Raw genomic sequence first — 18,719 nt, 5'->3', positions numbered from 1 at the left:
CATTTATGAAGATACTCTGGTTGGTGGCTCCCTCCATATAAACACAACAAAAACAAACCAGCAAAACAGTAAATAAAGAAGAGAGAAACGAGGCTCTATCAAAAAGAGAAGCCAAGCAGACCTACAAAACCATCTGTGGAGAAGCAGGGATCATGGCTACTTACTCAGAAGAACTAGGACAGTCAAAACAAATCAGCCTGAAACAGGGTTCCCCACACAACAATGGAGAGCAGGAGTGAAAGGAACTAGGTTGGGTATTTACAGATACCATGCAGCGCCCTCACAAAAACCTACTGGGTGGTGCCACACAGGCTGCCCACTTCTGTGTTCAGGGCTGAAACAGCCACAGTAAGCCTGAGCCTCTAGCCCCAAATATATTTTATGAGAACAGACGCTGCAGCCCAATACAAAAATGTCTTTGCCTTTCATAGATGCCTACAAATTCACATTGGTATAACGTCCTCCTACAGCACTAGACGTTACACTTCCCATCTCAGTGTGACTCACAGAAGCCAACCCTGACCGACGAACGACAGTTGGCATGCTCAGATTCAAACCTTCAAGCCAAACACAGATTTCTTCAGCAGGTATCCAGCTATAAAGGAGAATGCAATCTGGACACACTTGAAAACCAGGAGAGTGCTGGAGAGCCAATGACCCAATTTTTGTCTTTGCTATAAAAAGGATCCAACAAGTAGGTACTATCCTATCCGGTACAAGTGCCCTTTCAGCACACATCTAATAGGCGCACACTGAGCCCTTGATTCCAGTAAGGCCTTGTCACTAATTCAACCTATTCCCCCAGCATGCCACCAAATCGATGGGCTCTGGAGTAGAACTTTTATGCAAGTGCTCGCATATATGGCAGCTGAGGCACTGGGAGATGGTGTGATCTGCCTGAGTCAAACTTTTCACAAGTGTGAAAGACAGCCTAGAACTTAGATCACCTTGATCCAAAGTTATCAACCTAACATACAGGCCACATCTCAGCTTAGCTATAAGACAAACGTAGAGTACGCCTCCACTTAACTACAGGACCGCAAATCAACTTATTCACTGGCCCGTAGTTATGGAGTATTCCATCCCTGTTAGTTTTTTAGATGGAAATTTTATCCCTAAACTTTATTTATTCTTTTTAACTCAGAATTGAACCTATGAAATATGTTCTCTTCACATTTTTAAATTTTGATTATGTTTTTCACTACCAGATCTGTAATTGATGTACTTTTGCTCTGTATTTTATGTATTGTGATTTTATGTCTGTTTTGTCTCTTTTTATGATCTTTTATTGATCGAATAAAAGTAATTGACTGACTGACTGACTGACACTAGACTAGATTGTAACTACATCAAAACCCAACTTAAGCACCAGATCACACAGCACCTCAGCAAAGGAGGCTGATTGTTTCTGAGGGTCCACTGAGTTTTAAAGATAGACGCAGAACTAACTGCCTAAGAGGTGAACAAGATACACAGGAGACAGAAGGTTCCGGTACCTGGAGCTGGCATGTTAAACTCCCTTCACAGAAGACATCTCAGGCACCGACTGATGGATGCCGGGAGTGACTGGACTCTCTGCGCCTTTTCAAATGGAACCCTTGAGCCGACCGGCCGCAGGGCTGTGAGATCACAATGCCTCCCGGCTCACAGAAGGAAACTGACATCACTGCTCACCCAGCGTCCCCTGTAACGCCAGCTGGCAGGAATCCGCCTGCCAATGGGATCGCGACACTCTGATCTGAATATTCAGATGGTGTGTGCTAGAAAGTGAAGCGTTTGAGGGATACTCATTTCACACCCCACAAAAAGGCGGAGTCGGTCATACCAAACTTGAAACAAGTGACTTACTTACACAGTAGGGATAACTGCACCGTGTGAATTATCACAGCCTATCTTTACTATTGCTGTAAATATTAACCATGCACACGATCTATGCCTTTCATATTTACTTTTAGCATTATCTCTTTCTGTCTCATCATTAGCCTTATCCTAGATGTCAGCGAAAAAATATCACTGAAAGCTAATTTATAATTTATGCATTTTTATTATTTTCGTATATGTTGCTTCTGTGCAGATCTGATTTTTGTTTTAATGCCCTACAGCAGTAAAGACAGATTCCCCCAAATCGAGCACACAGCATCTACACAACCTTCATACAGCCGTATCTCTGAATCTAACCACAAGTTATGGGCACTGCGTAAAACTACGGAGATCATTTTCTCATCCACATTTATATACATCCTAATGATTGTTTGGGGAGGAAGCGGATAGACATTACGGCTGCCACTTTTAAGATAAAAGGTGAGCGCGATTAACACAGGATGTAAAGAGGAACTGGGTGGGTCAGGAGAAGGCCGCGATTGAAGGTGTCGGGCCCAAACGAACACCGGGTTCTCCAGGGAGGGAGAGGGGGAACAACCAAATAAATGCACTCTCGTGTCCCTATAAACTACACTGAAACACCACTGAAAGGCATAGTGTAAAAGTCACAACCCAGCAAAATCATCACCTCTCCTCCTACTTTCACCACTGCCCAGGTGCTCACAACTACATGTACAATCCATCTTGTTTGGAGACAGCTCAGCCAGAGCCTCCCCTTCCACTTGTCCTTATTATACACAAAGCCCAGGGAAAGGAAGGCACATCGGGGCTGCTGTGGACACCGCAGTTTGCACTCACAGAGCCAACGTAGCCTCCAGCTTCACTCTTTTCCCCCTGCGCCTGGACTTATCCACTGTGTTCTTTCGCAAATATTCTGCTAGGAAATAGCTGATCAGATTCCAGCTGGGCCCATAACAAAGGCAGAAGTTAAGGGGCCATCAGGCTGGGGGCTATCAGGATTCTCACACCTAAGTGCAATGGAGGAGAAACAAAAGGATCTCTTTCATAAAAGCAGTAACCCACTTACCGGTTTACATAAATACAAATCGGTCAATTGCGTGTTACATAATGTGCTTTGCAGGAGCACTTTTAGCCCTCTATGCTACTTTGATTCAAAACTGTGACTAGACAAAACACAGATCTCTCCAGCAATACGTTAACCTCCAGAGTTATCTTACCATCATTATTATTCCATTATATAGTTGGCACAGAATGATCTCTGCAGCAGGTGCCTTAACCCCATAAGATATTTTAAAAATGCAGACTTTGCAACCAATTCAGCAGAACAGTGTAAGTTGAGGCCCAGATTTTCCATCGGGGTTGGTCAGTTTTTTGGCACAACCCAGACAAAAAATCTAATTTGTTAAATATTGTAATGCACTTAAATGTACTCATGATAGACCTGCTAACCATATGTGTGAGGTCTTACGATCAGATGGCACGTCTTGTGAGGTCATGGATTGTGATGCCACTTCCTGCGATGCCACGTGCAATGTCATGCACTGTGATGTCACGCGCCATGATGTGGCCTGCATACACTAACTTGGTTAGTCCCCCACTTATTTTTTAGGTCTCGCCTGACCCAGCGCATGCGCTGGTCTGGCGAGACTTTTTGTGAGGGCTTAAAAAAAATGCTACCATGGCCGGCCTAGAGCTACAGTGCATGTGCACGGGCGCGCGCTGTACTTGATCGCAATCGCGATCACTTTTGCGGCCGCTTTCATGTTCTCCGTGAGCCAATGCTTGTTTCTTATTCCTGTTGCATACTTTTCTTTTGTATGACAACATGCCTCTCCGTTTTTGGACTAATATATATTAGTTAATCACTATTTTTGTACTTTTGAGAACAAAGAAGTTTGATAAAGAAATGTGAATAAAAAAAGAAAGAACTTGCAACAGTGTTCCGCTCAAGAATATTAATAACTGGTTACTAATGCAGCCAAGCCTAACAATAGATCCTCCTCTTACTAGTTAGTACCTGTCGGTCACATCAACCGAAACATATGGCTCCATAGACAGTCTTACTGTCTAGTGCAGACATCTCGAGAACGTTACCAGTTTTACGCACCAGCATAAAAGCTGCAAAATCGTGATGCACACCGGGAATTCTGGGTGCTTGTATGCAAAATAGTTGGCTGATACGTGACGGTTTCAAAATGTTATATTAGTCTTTTATTTGCAATTGCTTTCCCTGCAATACCCTAGCGTTGCTGCACCCCGGATATGAAGTCTTTATTTGACTGCAGCGAAGGCCTACTTTTAGTTTTAGTTTTATTCTTTTAGTATTAATGAAATGAGCATGTCCTCAAGGGATAGGACATTAAATACATGATCTAGCAGATCATGTATTTAATGTGCGTTCCGAGCCTCACTTTCACTTTGTGTTCTTCCACTGGTAGCACAGCGGCCGCGCGCTCCAGTTTCTGCTTACATTGGCTTAGATTCGTGATTGGTAATTTGGAAGTTCAGGTCCTCGCTGAGCTCTAAATTGTGTTTTCGACTTCCAGGCTGCAGTTCAAAGGCTTTGGAGCGCCCTTGTAGACAAACGTTTACAGTCATCTTATAAAACATGCTAGCGTAATGGAGTGTGACAATTAGGCCTGTGCCAAAATTCCGTTCCGTTCGCGGAAATTGCGATAATTTGGCATTGTCGCGTTCCGTGGAAAGCGCGAAAATGTCAAAATTTCTGCATTCCGCAGCTTAGCGATAATTTGTTTCTTGCTCGCGCTGTAAAATAATACATTCTCGCGTGCGCGCGATCGCCTTACCTGAATCCCCGCGTTCGCCGACAAGTTTTCCCGATCCGGTCGCGTTCTCCACGAGATGTTGGATTGTTGGTAGCCATTTGCGCTGTCTCGCGACAGTTCGCGCCCGCAGTACCATCATGCATCGCGCGATCACGTCTTTCTTCTCGCGATCATGCACCGCGAGACAATTGAAAACAAGAAGGCCGCGCCCGCGAGCAACCGCATGGGTAAGTTGGCGAGCCGCGACCACGCAGAAAATACCACGAACGGGCGGGAAAAAAACTTCTGCATCTTTGCGATATTTCCGCGTGTTTGCGGAGATTTTTTTAACATTTTCGCGATAATTTGCGAAAGTAAATTTCGCAAATTCCGCCCACCCCTAGTGACAATGCCAGGCCTAAGCATGCAAATGATAAATCCCCACAACCGGAGAAGACGATTTAAAAAGGAAAGTAAGGCATGCACGTTATTCCATTACTGAAATATGTTGTATTCTTGGTGAAAGTTTCTGTCATGAAGAATAGGCCTAGACCAGGAAACTCTTCTACTGTTTTAAACAAATCACGTTTTGCTACTCTCTACTAAAAATGTTCTGAGATAGGACTAGGTCTTTTTAACCTGTGCGGCTATTATTGAAATTATCGTGCTTCAAAAAACTTCACATCATCCCAAAACCCACAGAGTGAGCATTGTATTGGGACGCTGCGCACCTAGTATGCTTATGTAGAGCCCTGTCACAGTCCATATAATTCTCCCGTGGAGCACCTGGGCAAAAGCACGAAAGGGGAACCATGTCCTCAATTTTTAAGCAAACAACCAATTTACTGATGCACATTTTTTTCTGGGAAATGGCTTGGTTGGTATTTTTTGCAGATTTATATAGCGCAAACTCAACCCAAACGTATTGCAGCACTTTACATGAGCACCGGTTACGTTACACAAGGAATTTTTTTTGGGTAGGCACGGGAGATTAAGTGATTTGCCCAGAATCATAAGATGTTAACGCGACCCGGAGGCTCGAACCTTGGTTTCCCCAGCTCCAAAGTCGTCAGACCACATCTTCTCCCCTAATGTATATGTTAGGTTTATAGGTTTATAAGGTATCTGTCAGCCCCGTTCACAGCAAAAATAGTACCAGTATATTTAGTCTTTTTTTCCTCATTGGAGCACTGTCAGTACTCTAGCCTGAAGCTAGAAGAGACAGTGACAGTTTGCTGCATTGTCAACACCGCACGCCACGCGGACTGCACTCGCTGCTTGAGGCCGTGATTCCTTTTCCGGCGCGTGCACCACGCAGAATGCTACCCGAGGCACCGGTTCTGCACTTAACAGTTGCCGGACCTCCGTGGCTGGCTTTCCGCTTCTTTACCCTAAGAAGCACTGTTCATGCGCCCTTTTCCACTCGGTTGGTAAACCCCCCGACCAAGTAAGCATTTCATTCAGATTTCCTCACCTTGTTGTGATTTTAGGAGCGTATGATGGGCACATTTTAATGCTGACTGCTTGAAGTTAGGAAAAACTAGGCCCCCCCCTCGCATGGGTCATTGTACTCCAATATATTTCAGGCCCTTTGTATCGTACAGTCGTGAAGAGATCTCCATATTTCAAACAGTTTGAAACGTCGTGGACAATATACCACAGTAACTGAACTGCAAGAATTGATGGATTGTTACTACAGAATGTATTCATATGTGTGTTTTGGAGATACATTTTTGAATGATGGACACATTTAATGATGGGATCCACTTACTTCAATGTAATTTATCCTCACAGTGACACTGCAATTTAATCTGTATGATTTTTTTTATCCTGAACACTATTTCTTTTTAATATCTATAACACTCTTTCTTTGTGATTTTACATATTTGCACTAAAATTGCATAACAAACATTTGTGTGTCTTTCGAATTTAACGGGTGCTTAATGATGGCCATATAACGTAACATATCATAATTGTTCTGCTTTTAATCAGTAACATTGTTATGTTTTAATTAACTGAAACAAACTTAAATTACCTGAGAGGCCTATGAACTTCTCAGAGTTACTCCGGCCATCCTATGCCACCAAGAACAGAACTACAAAAATCATGGTGGAGCCTGGACCGTGTTCAGATGCGTGTAAGCAGTTCTTCGCAATTGCATTCAGACACGAACATATTGAAGATGGTACAGACATTTACTGATTTGCTCCAGTGCAAATCTTTTTGAATGGGATATAAAGCTGCTGGAATAAAATGCCATTCTATACTAGTATTCTGTAGAAGAAATCATTGTGAATCAGGATTTCTATGTACTTCTCAGGGAATTCAAACATTAGACCAGTGTCCAGAGGATAGTGAAAAACGGTCTTAGATGTTTTATTCATTCACCATTGCTCCTTAGGGCCTAGTTACCAGTTAAAAGTAATTTCTGATCCCTCAATAATTACAACACCCTGCAGTTTTCTCTAATCACATTTTATCAGTAAAACTGGTGAAATATATCAGGGGAAATGACCAAATAAAGACAAAACTTGGATGCATGTTCTAGTGCGATAAACAAAAGATAGGCATGTTATGCCTCATTCCGAGGGCAAACATGTCTATCTCACCTAGTGGTAATGGTATTTACCGGGTGCAGTAAATGGCTTCGGGATTCACGCTAGCATCTGTAATAGCTTGTGTGTTGCATGGCTAAACACTTATAAGGTCCCAAAGGCGAGACCTATTGGCTATGCCAATGCTTGTTTAGGACTTGTGCCTGGATGGAAGCATAGGTGCCATCATGCTATGTACCAAGAATCTATGATCTCTTTTCCACTTCCACCAGACTTCAATACAACGTCTTATTAGCAGTTGGCCATCTCAGTTCAAAGGTGTTTGTTTAACACAAACAGAATGCAGTTCACTTGAACAGACACCCACTTGTGTTTACGTTTACGTTTCTTGAGCACCAAATTAATCAGAATGTGCCAAGGCACTCGAGCCACCTCCTGTCAAAATTCACAGCCAAATGTAGGTCCATAGTGAGCAGCATGTTCCAGATTTCCAGCCTAACCACTGAGTATATAATTTCAATTACCTCTCAATGTGTAGAGTGTGGAGATTCTGGACTTGCAACTCCTGAGCCTTCGTTGGACCAATCTGCTGGATGGTCCAGAACTGACTGGGCCCCCAGCCCAACACTGGGGTCCAGGCAAGACAAGGACGCAATATCACACCTGCCAATAAGAGACATGGCGGTGTATCACTGCCTCCGAAACCCCATTCACTACCCACTTTTTTGTGTGAGGGGATTAAGCCTCTGTTGCTCAACCGCTTCCCAAAAAAAAGTCTGTGGGCTGACAACAAGCTAAGGACTGTTATTGAGATGCTGATGCATTTGTTTAACAACATCAAGCAGTCTGAGGGGCAGCACCTCTGTGTACTCGCAGAAGGGTGACCAACTGGTTGTATAGGGTTACTTCCAACAGATCTCACCTCTTTCCTTGCTGTTCGTCTTCCCACTTGTCCCACTGCTGCTGAAGATCCAGGTCATCCATTTACCTCGGCACTGAAAACAATAAAAAAGAGAAACCAGAAATCAGATGTTTGAGCTCGACACCGGTCTGAAGACCATTAGTTGACTCAAACACATCACTCAAGAGTCTAGTCATATGTCTAACATGCGCACACCTCTCAATAGCACTGCTGCAATATCCCCATCGCAGAATGTCTGTCTCTTCTATTAGTGGTGTCACTGGCTGCGCCTCCTTCCCCAGAATCAGTCCTTCACTCACGAACGTGAGTGGTGATTCCTATTTTCACTTGTCACCGACAGCAGTCGCAAAGGTATCAGCGCTGCAAACATTCAGACTGCGACATGCAGTGCTTTATGGTGAAAAGTTGCACTCCATGACAACTTTCACCACAAAGGCAGTGCATGTCGCAGCATTACACGAAAAAATTATTAGCCGCGGATTAATTATCAACACACATTGTTCAAGGTCTCCATCTAATGTGCCTGCTCTAACATTCTCAACAGCGTGGCCATGGTCGCAAGTATTCCTTCTAAGTGGGCCAGAGTGACGTCATCTTGAATTAAGAAACAACTGCCAGGACTATGTATTCTCATTCGGACCAGAACCTTTGTGAAACCAGCACTTACAAAGCCAATCGTTTCGGAGTTTGGATAGTGTAAATGTCTTCAGAGGCGTCCCCTCCCTACAGGACTGGACCGGGCCTACAGAACAGGCACAGCGCAGGACCTAACAGCAAGAGCTCCCTCGCACACGCCACATGTTAATATCAGTAAAAGGTTCCCTTGCAAGAGACAAGGCCTTTATTCATTTCATATGGTGGGCGGTCTACACCCAGGAAGGGTGGTAGGGTACTTTACACGGAGGAGGAGTGCATCATAATAACAGAGATAGATCTTCATATGGTACATGTGGGTGGCTGAGACACACCTATGGGAGGAGAAGCAGGTCATTAGAAGAGAGAAGCACACTCACAGAGGTGGCAGGCCGCTGGTGCAATGTGGAGCTGGGATTCACAGTATAAAAGGGAATGAAGCAGTATGGCATGAGTGCAGATAAAGAGTGCAGTGGATGTGTGCCTAGAGCAGAGCAGGGGCTCTCGAGCAGTGGTTATTAACCTGTGGTCTGGGGACCCTAGGGGGTCCGTGACATCTACTAAGGGGGGGCCACGACTCCTTAGAACATAACATAATATTAATAGATTGATAAAGTTTATATAAATAAAAAAGCAAAAGGTCTAACTGAAAATTTGAAAACATGCTGTAAATGTGAAGGAATTTGAAATCTAAGGCTATATCCTCAGATTGAGTCATAGGAGTAGGCAAGTGCATCAAACAGAATATAGTATCGACAATCTGTGGCCTCGATTGATTTTAGAAAAGCTCCAACCTTCCCATTAATATAAAATAAAAAAATTATAATGTTTGTTTGATGAATGCTTGTTTCTATAACTTTGTGTATTATTTTGCGGTTCAAATCATAAAGTTGCTTAGGTTGGAGTTCCCAGATTTCAATAATGTCCCTGTGGGGATACCCAAATTCCAATAAAGATTCAGTAGGCAACCCAGTAATGATTGAATGGAGGTCCACAGAAGTCAAAAACGTAAGAGCCACTGCTCTAGAGTCAGGATTATTTTAGCGTGAGAAAAACTGGGGAAATGCAGCGGCGGCACCTCCTCCGCTATGGCAGAGGAGCGTCGCCCTCCCCCTGCAAGCCGCCAAAAAAGTGAAAAAATTATAATAAACAGAGATGACAGGCTGGTGGAGGAGTGTTATGCACTGTAATAAGTGCGCATGACGGTTTGGCCAAACTGCCATGCGCACTGAAGCTCTTACCAACCAAGCTGCATTGCTGGAATGGAGAGAGCAGGCACCGGCTCCCAGTCTACCTGAGAGATGTGGATTACAATATGGCTACAAACAGCTGACGGGAGCGCCGTTATTTTTAGCTTAATGTAATTTACATAGCGCAAACTCGACTAGAAGGTATTGGAGCTCTTATCACGAGTACCAGTAACATTACACAAGCAGACATTAACGAGGCGGCTGTGCACAGGCGGGCCCCTGGGAGAGCAGGGACTGCTGCAGTAATCGGAGGCAGCCTGGGTGCGATCGCTTGACTGCCTGGAGGGGACCCTGGTGTGGACGAACTCCGCGATCGTTGAGGCCTGAGAAAACTCTTCTACGCCACACTTTGGGAGGAGCTGATAGATGGTCCTGGACATCTTTCATTCTGGCCAGCTGGCCCACCTTAGGTGGCCAAGAGTTCCTCCTTATCGGTCCTATTCTACTTGCCCTACAACCGCCTTTGTCTCTGCTTAACCATGATGACCTCCCCTCTGGTCCTGCTACTACGGCACCAATATACCTGCCCGGAGAGCTGCCTTCGCCCGGAGTTTCAATCCAGGTCAGGATCAATGTCTCCACCTAGCACTGTGATCCTCTAGGGGACTCCCACTCCCATGCTGACCTCCATACTTGGAGGTCCTATTCCCTAGGTGGTAGGTTTTGGTCCCGTTACGATCCCACTCCCTCTCCGCCACTGGACACTACCTAGCCTTCTATCCCAACGGTATGATGGTTTAGAGGGGAGTTAGACCAGAGTCCCTGACCGTGCATTTCTAGTCACCTCCTGTCCACAATCTCATTGGATAATCCACACTTGACTTCCAGAATATGCGCTGTCCTCTTCTTATTCTTCTTCTTTGCGCTATCGCTACCCTGGTGGCCCTTCCTCTCCCTATCATGGCTTCCATTCGAATTAAGTCGGGAGTTAACTGCTTCAAAGACACTTACCCACTCAATCTGACCGAAGCAGCAGCAAAACGGTTCGAGAACAACACCATTGAACAATTCCCTGATTCCCTCTTTGTTGATCAATTCCATAATGGGTGCCTAGGGAAACTCAAAAATGACTTAATTTTTTTCACTCACGATATCCCTTCCTGGTCCACCAGCTTCTTCAATTCCTTCAACGTCTCTTCTTCCTCATCTATCCCGCATGGACAGCGGCTAAAAACTTCCCCCTCCACTAGCTTTAATGGCTCTCTCACTATTACACTTTACAATAATGGTACTGTCTTGATACAAGCTACAGACTCCTGTCTTTCCCTCTTTGATCATCTCTTCCACTCCCTTCGTCCAACCCTTACATCTATGATTTCCCCGGATTCTCCTTTGAGCTCATCTCCTTTCTCCCTTTCTTCCCCCCTGACTCCACGATACTCGATCAGGCCACGTTCCCGGGAGTCGCAGGCCTACCCTTTGTTCCCCCCTACCTTTGCTCCCTCCCCTCCCACCTCTCCCCCTTCCCAATTGGTTCCTCCCCCTAGCTCTTCTACCTTGCCTCCGGCATCCACTCCCCTCCCCACCCTGCAACTGCCTGATTCTCCTACGCTTTCTCCTCCCCCCAATCCAACCAACCTCCCCCTTATTATTCCACCTGTCTTACAACCTGGTCTACCGATCAACTTTCCTTACCTTCCCCCTTCCCTCCCCCGTCACCTCATCCCTTTCCGCTCTTCCCCATTCCTCGTCCCCTTAATTCTTCTCTTCCACCTCCCTTCTCTCTTCAACCTCCCCTCCCTCTTCCCGTGCTTCCTAACCATGTCTCCTTCCTCGACAATTCCTTCCTCGTCTCCTCCTCACTCCACCTGTTGCCTGTCCCCCTTCAATCACCGTTCATAACTTACAGTACTTGTCCAGCTCCTTCCTCTCTTTTCTCCCCATACTTCTGGCCTTCCTTGGATCCCCCTCCCTCCCCCCGTGTACAGCACCCTCTCCTCTCTTCTCCACGTACCTTTGGCATTCATCTAACCCCCTGTCCTTACCTCCCTGTTCAGCCTCTTCTCCTCTCTTCTCCCCTTACCTTTGGCCTTCATTTGACCCCCCTTCCGACTCCTCATCCTTCTTCTCCTATTTATGATCTCTACTCTTCCCCTCTGTTCAACACCAGTAAAAATATTTCTCTACCCACCTCTGTTTTATCATCCTCTCCTATCGCCCACCATTCTTCCCCACCTTCTACTCTTGCTCCCCAACTCCCCACCCATTCCACCAGCCCTCCCCTCCCTCCTTCTCCCACTGTACTTCCTCCCTTTTCCCCCTCCCCCTCCCCCACCGTGCCCCGTCCTTCCTCACTCCCTCCCATTTCCCGCTCATCCAGATCTCCCCATCCTCAATCACCCTCTGCTCCACCTCCCTTATCCCGTTCCCCCACCCGTCCCCCCTCACCCTCCACACTCCCACCCTTTTCCATCAAACCACCCAACACTCCGTGCTCAGCTCTCCCCTCCCTAGAAAATAAACTTGATTCTCTCATCTCTTCCATTTCCCAGCTTGTAGTGGCTATCTCACTTTTAAGCGCTAAGATGTCACCCTTCCCTAATACCCGCCCGAGGAGTTCCGTGCTCCAGCGCCCCAATAAAGCAAACCACTGTCTGTCCTCTACACACATCTCCAACTTACTAGCCAGCTACAAGACCACCAGCGTCACTCCCCCTCCACCTTCATCTCCCATTAACTCTACACAGTGCACTATTCAGACCATCTCCTCTGTCAGAACCTACCAGCCTCCCTCTTACCGGGCACCCTCATTCAAGAATCTTATCCCTATCTCCCTTAACAGCCCTAACAACCCCATCACTAAAACAGTTGTGTCAGAGCTGCACTGCTTGCTACACAACTGCAGCTCTGCAATCAAACACAAATTGGAAATTTCTGACATTATCACCCTCCAGAATCTTGACATGTTCTTCCTCACTGAGACCTGGTTTAATGACTCCTCTCATACTTTGTTTGATCTTCTGGTACCCACTGACTACTCTATCCTCAGAAATGACAGATCAGACCAAATTGGGGGTGGTGTCGCCATCATCTTCAGGAATTCTCTTCAAATGAAAGCCTTCCCTACCACCCTTTTCCGTACATTCAAATGCCTATCCCCAGAACTTCAAATACATCATGGCTCACCTTTCAGATTCCATGCCATTTACCACCCGCCCGGTAACTGCTCTTCCTTTGTGGAGGAACTCACTGACTTCATCAGTGACCAATTTTCTCAAAGTGACAGACAGATCTTCCTGGGTGACTTTAATCTCCATTGGGGCTCTTTGGAAGACTCGGCTGCCAACAAGCTTGCCACCTTTCACTCAGCCAACGATCACTTCCAACATTGCTCTGAAACCACTCATTCCAAGGGCTCAATTCTGGATCTTGTTATATCCAAAGCAGACCTGCTGACTACTGCTCCCCCCATCCATGTAGACTGGTCTGAGCACTTCCTCGTTCCCTTCCGTTTTCATCTTTCGCATGTTATAACTCTCGGCCAACCTAATAGAGCTACTACCTGGTTCCGCAACACTAAAAACGTTGAGTTTGATACTTTTTGTGACTCTGCTATGCGGTCACTTCCTAGACTTGACCCTAATATGGATGTCAACACTCTCACCACTCAGTGCCTCTCAGTCCTAGCAGTTGAAATCGACAATGTCGCTCCACTCCAAAGCAAAAGGAAAAGACACACCCCCTCAGCACCTTGGTTCAATAAAGCTCTCTACAATGAAAGGAAAAACCTTCGAATCCTGGAGAAACATTGGAGAAAATTTCCTTCTACCTTCAATCTCTCTCTGCTACGTTCAGAAAGATCCAAATACCACAACCACATCTTCCATGAAAAAACATCCCATTTCAGATCCCTCCTTGACTCAGCCAAAAACAGACCCAAAAAACCTCTTTGACCTCATCAAAAACCCAAACTGTTCTCCCCTAACTACTAAGCCCGAGGACTCCACAAAGAAAGCAGCCGACTTCGCCATTTTCTTTGATGAAAAGGTCAAAGCACTGGTGGATCAAGTCGCCCACCCCACCCCCTTTGAGGAGCGGAAATCCTTAGTCACCTGGCAATACTTTGACGTCATCTCGGAAGATGACCTCCTCAAATGCATCCTTGAAACCAAACCATCCAACCACTCCTCTGACCCCATCCCTAGCATCATCGCCATCGATTTCTACACCCATACTCTCTCTTACTGGACCGGGCTAGTTAATCTCTTCCTCAGTCAAGGCTCCCTCCCTGTTGCCCTTAAATCAGGACAGGTTACCCCTCTTCTAAAAAAAACCCTCCGCTGATGCAACCGACCACAACAACTTCCGCCCTATCACCAACCTCCCTTTTCTTTCGAAAATCACTGAAAAATGTGTTGCGAAACAACTTTCCCTACATATTATGGACAATAATCTCCTCGATGTTTTCCAATCTAGCTTCATCCAAAATTGCAGCACTGAAACAGCCCTGCTGCAAGTGATTGATGATGCGTTGCATATACTCTACTTCGGGGAATCCTGTCTTCTGATTCTTCTTGACCTCTCTGCAGCATTTGACACTGTTAATCACAGCACCCTCCTGAACACTCTACAACAGAGAATGGGATTGGATGGCACAGTGCTTAAATGGTTTGCCTCTTTCCTCTCAGACAGATCTCAAATGATTAAGATAGCGAACAGTCTTTCATCTCCATTGGCTGTAGGTCAAGGTGTCTCTCAAGGCTCTATCCTGGCACCCACTCTGTTTAATCTCTACTTGGAACCATTAGGGAACCTCCTAAGCAAATCTGGGATCCTTTACCATCTTTATGCGGATGACACTCAAATCTACCTCAAGGTGTCTTCCGCACACGATCTCTCTTTACTCGACTCTACTCTCAACTCCATCCACAACTGGATGTTAGCTCACCAACTCATTCTAAATCCCGCCAAAACTGAATTCCTCCTCCTTTCGACTTCTCTCTCACCTCCTCCTGTTCAATCGTGGATGGATCAGCTGAACCTGCTCAACAACAAACCCATCATTGTCGACAGCGCTAAATCTCTAGGTGTCATTCTTGCCAAAGACTCAACTTAATCTCTCACATCAACTCTATTGCCAAGAACGCACGGTACCAGTTGCGCCTTCTATGGGGGATCCATCGGTTCTTCCCGGAGAATGACTTAAAAACCTTGGTACAATCGCTGGTTCTCTTAAGACTGGATTATTGCAATTCTCTTCTGACAGGCCTACCCAAATCCCACCACTCCCCTCTCAAATCCATCCTCCATTCAGCAGCTCGCTTCATTTCAGGGTCTAAACGAAGCGACCACATCACTCTTATCCTGTCCTCTCTTCGATGGCTTCCGATTGAGGCAAGATCTATTTACAAAACTGCCTGCATCACACACAAAACCTTGCACATGTCCTCCCCTCGTTACCTGGCAAATAAATTGAAATTGTCCGGAGGCTCTCGACCCTCTCGTAATGCGGAAAAGCTTCTGCTTGAGCCCCCCATCTTCAAAAGGGAAAGATCGATGGCGCAATCCTTCTCAGGCAATGCGGTGAAAATATGGAACTCACTTCCCCCATTGCTCCGTGCCACCTCCTCTACCCGGATCTTCAAAGCTGAACTCAAAACTCTTCTCTTCCAAAGACACGTTCAGAACTAATACTTTCATACTCCAACCCCTCTTGGAAATTCGCTCTTCATTGTAAATTTGTATTTTTTCCTGTGCATCCCTCACCCCTGCGTGCTGTGTTGGATTTTGTGTTTGTGTACCCTTTATTCTCAGGCCCCTCTTGGAAGTGGGCTCTTCGTTGTAAATTTGTATTTTTTCCTGTACATTCACCCCTGTGTGCTGTGTTGGATTTTGTGTTTGTGTACCCTTCATTTTATGTCTGTGTAATGTTATATTCTGTAACCACTTTTCTCTTGTAACGTAACTAGCTCTATTGTACAGCGCTCTGACACCTTTGGGTAATGTCCGCGCTTTATAAAAATGCACTAAATAAATAAAATAAATAAAATAAATAAAATAAATAAAATAAATAAATAAATAAATAAATAAATAAATAAATAAATAAAAGAGCACAAACCCATGGCGCTCAGGCCAATTCTGATGCTGCTTTCATGCAGCGCCAGGATCGGCCGCAGGGGATTCTGGGAGTTTGTGCCTGCAGTGCACAAGGCCAGATCAGAGCCAGATCGGAACGTGGATGCAGGTAAGTTATTATTTTTAGGTCTCGCCTGAGCCAGCGCTTTAGCGCTGCTCTCGCGAGAGCTTTTGTAAACGGGGGATTTGAAAGTGCAAACTAGTGCTTTCAGGCCGCCAACTACAGTGCATGTGCGCCGGGCGCGCGCACATTTGGCAGCCTGCCTGATCACTTTCGCGGCCGCTTTGATGTTCTCAGTGAGCCGCGCGGCCACTGAGAACATCAATGCGGCCGCGAAAGTGCACACCATTTGCCACCCCCTCCCTTATCCCACTTCTTGCTTGTTTTCTATTAAGTTTGATGCCTATTCCCCCCTCCCACTTGCTCCTCAGCAAAGTACTTGTTTATGCTATGCCAGCCGCCATGCTTATAACTTTTATATACTCGGGCATCATACTTTGAGCACGATGCCCGCTTTTATATTTATAAAAGTGTGGTGTTCTGATCTCATCTCCAAGTGACTTGATTGCTCTGTTTAGGCGGGGGTTACAGCTCGCGGCTATGGGTAGGTTGGAGGTCTCAGCCCACTGTAATCACACCGTTTCAGGCTTCCTCCGATCGCTGCGCAGCTCTCTCTACGGACAACGGAGGTCAGGTTTAGAGAATGTAGCTGTGTGTAGCTTTCGGTGCGCTGCTTCGACAAAGGGCAGTTTCACGCCATAAGAAGGTGCATCAAAGGGCATGCACTGAAATCAGTGCGCTGTGAGGGGCAAAAATATGGAGAGCCTCTGATTCTTCACATACTTGGGAAGTTCTGTCTCCCCTCTCTTGTCTCTGTCCATTGCGCTGTCTGAGTTCACTGCTGCAAGTCGTCTTTCACCTTACGTCTGCAGCACCTCAGTCACATTCTTTTTAATCACGTGCTCTCTCTGGTGTCTCTCTAATTTCCTCATCCCCTCCGGTGCTATTTCTCCTCCCTCGGTGGTCTTTTCCGTCGCTTGCCTCTGCTGAGTTTCTCGCTCCTTTTGTCTCAATTTATGGTTTGCAGCAGTGCAATACAACAGAGAGCCTTTTTCTCGCACCTCTGTAGTTAAACAACAGTATGCTAATAATATTGCCACTGTCCTCTCTCTAGTCATTTTGCGTCTGCATGTGGTGCCAACCTCCAGTTGACTTTGGACCAAGGGTTATTTTGTACATAAATGTGATTTATTAAAAAGTGCTGCTGCTCCCACATTTGATACCACAACACGGCTTACTTTCGATTAATGAATGTTTGCATGTATACATGATGTGGGCTCTTAAAAATTGTCAACAGTCATAGTGATTTCTGCACGTTGATATGCTTCCAATCAAATGGGGGCGGAGTGTGGGGGGTCCTACTGATGCAACCTTTTATACGTAATGAACAATAACTCACTACTCTCTGTCCTGAGTGATACTCCATGACTGCATATTGTGGCTGTACCCCATAGAATCTGCTCTTAAGACCAATAGTAATCACATTTTTGTATATGATATTATTTTTGACAACTGGTTTAAAACGAAAAGAGCTTCACACAAGATCAGCCTCTGACCCCTGTATGCATGTTAAAATGCAAAGCCCTGCTGGTAACCTAGAAACCTCAGTCAGTAACAAATACCATAATCTCAAACTGGGCTCCATATATGTTTTACATTTTTATTGAGGACATATGCTCCTGGACAGACACGTTTTTTTCCTTCCTAGATTCAAAGAACATAAAAGAAAATCACTATCCAAGTTTACCACAACCATAAATGTGAACTCCACTTCACCCTAGATGAAAATGAAGGTCCCAATTCAAATCCTCGATCACCCTCCAAAACTTCACCTTCACCGCATTCTTTGATGCAGAGACCGCAGTAAATGTTTGGTCAATGGCTAGAAACATTAAAACTGATAGCATAGCCACTATTCCTATTAACAACACAATCAGTAGTGGGGGTGGGTGAAATGTTCCGTTCTACTGACGGAATTGTTGGAATTTTGTCGACTCCACTCTCCTCTTCCCCCTCTCCATTTCCCCCACCCCCTTTCTTCGGGCACACCTCTCCTCTTCCCCCTCTCTCTTTGTGCACACCTCTCCTCTTCCTCCTCCTTCACTTTGACCTCTAGTAACATGTGGTAGTGCAACATAGTGCACCCAGTGCTGTATATTCCTATCCATGAACCTCTAGTAACTACCTGTGGTAGTGCACCTTAGCTCACCCTGCGCTGACACTAGCTGATAATGTGCTGCATGGCTGTACACTTAGAAGGTACCAAAGGCGAGACCTATTGGCTATGCCAATGCTTGTTTAAGTTTGTTTGATGTGAAAATTGATTATAAGTTTGGGGTCAAGGATGAAGTTCAGAGATTTAGCCAAGTGACAAATCTAACTGAGAAAAAGAGTGGCATATGGGCAATTAATTATTCAGCAAGTTTATATTTTTGGTTAGAGGATAGGAGAAACTTCAGTCTAGGTATAATTTTTTTTGGGGGGACCATACAAATAACAGGTGTTAATACTAATACCGAATTTGAATATACTGAAATGTTCAAACTCAGAAAAATAAAATTTCAGGTATGACAGAAGTTGAACCCATGATCTCCAAGTCAGACACAACTCATCACC

General features: G+C 45.4%; 1 protein-coding gene across 7 annotated transcripts in view; it reads right to left on the bottom strand.

Annotated features, from left to right (window-relative positions):
• The window catches only part of LOC146871292 (transcription factor SOX-13-like), a 588,655-nt gene that overhangs the window by 223,730 nt on the left and 346,206 nt on the right, over positions 1 to 18,719 (bottom strand). For all 7 annotated transcript variants that reach the window (XM_085650772.1, XM_085650790.1, XM_085650765.1 and 4 more), the window contains one exon: positions 8,085 to 8,157. In XM_085650772.1, coding sequence (XP_085506898.1) covers positions 8,085 to 8,146 — 62 coding nt within the window. In that variant the 5' untranslated portion in view covers positions 8,147 to 8,157. The remainder of the gene's footprint in view (positions 1 to 8,084; positions 8,158 to 18,719) is intronic.

This window comes from Triturus cristatus, chromosome 1_1 (assembly GCF_964204655.1).
Source record: "Triturus cristatus chromosome 1_1, aTriCri1.1, whole genome shotgun sequence".
Taxonomy (NCBI): domain Eukaryota; kingdom Metazoa; phylum Chordata; class Amphibia; order Caudata; family Salamandridae; genus Triturus; species Triturus cristatus.
The sequence above is the reverse complement of the archived record's forward strand: the minus strand, read 5'-3'. Positions and strand labels throughout refer to the sequence as shown.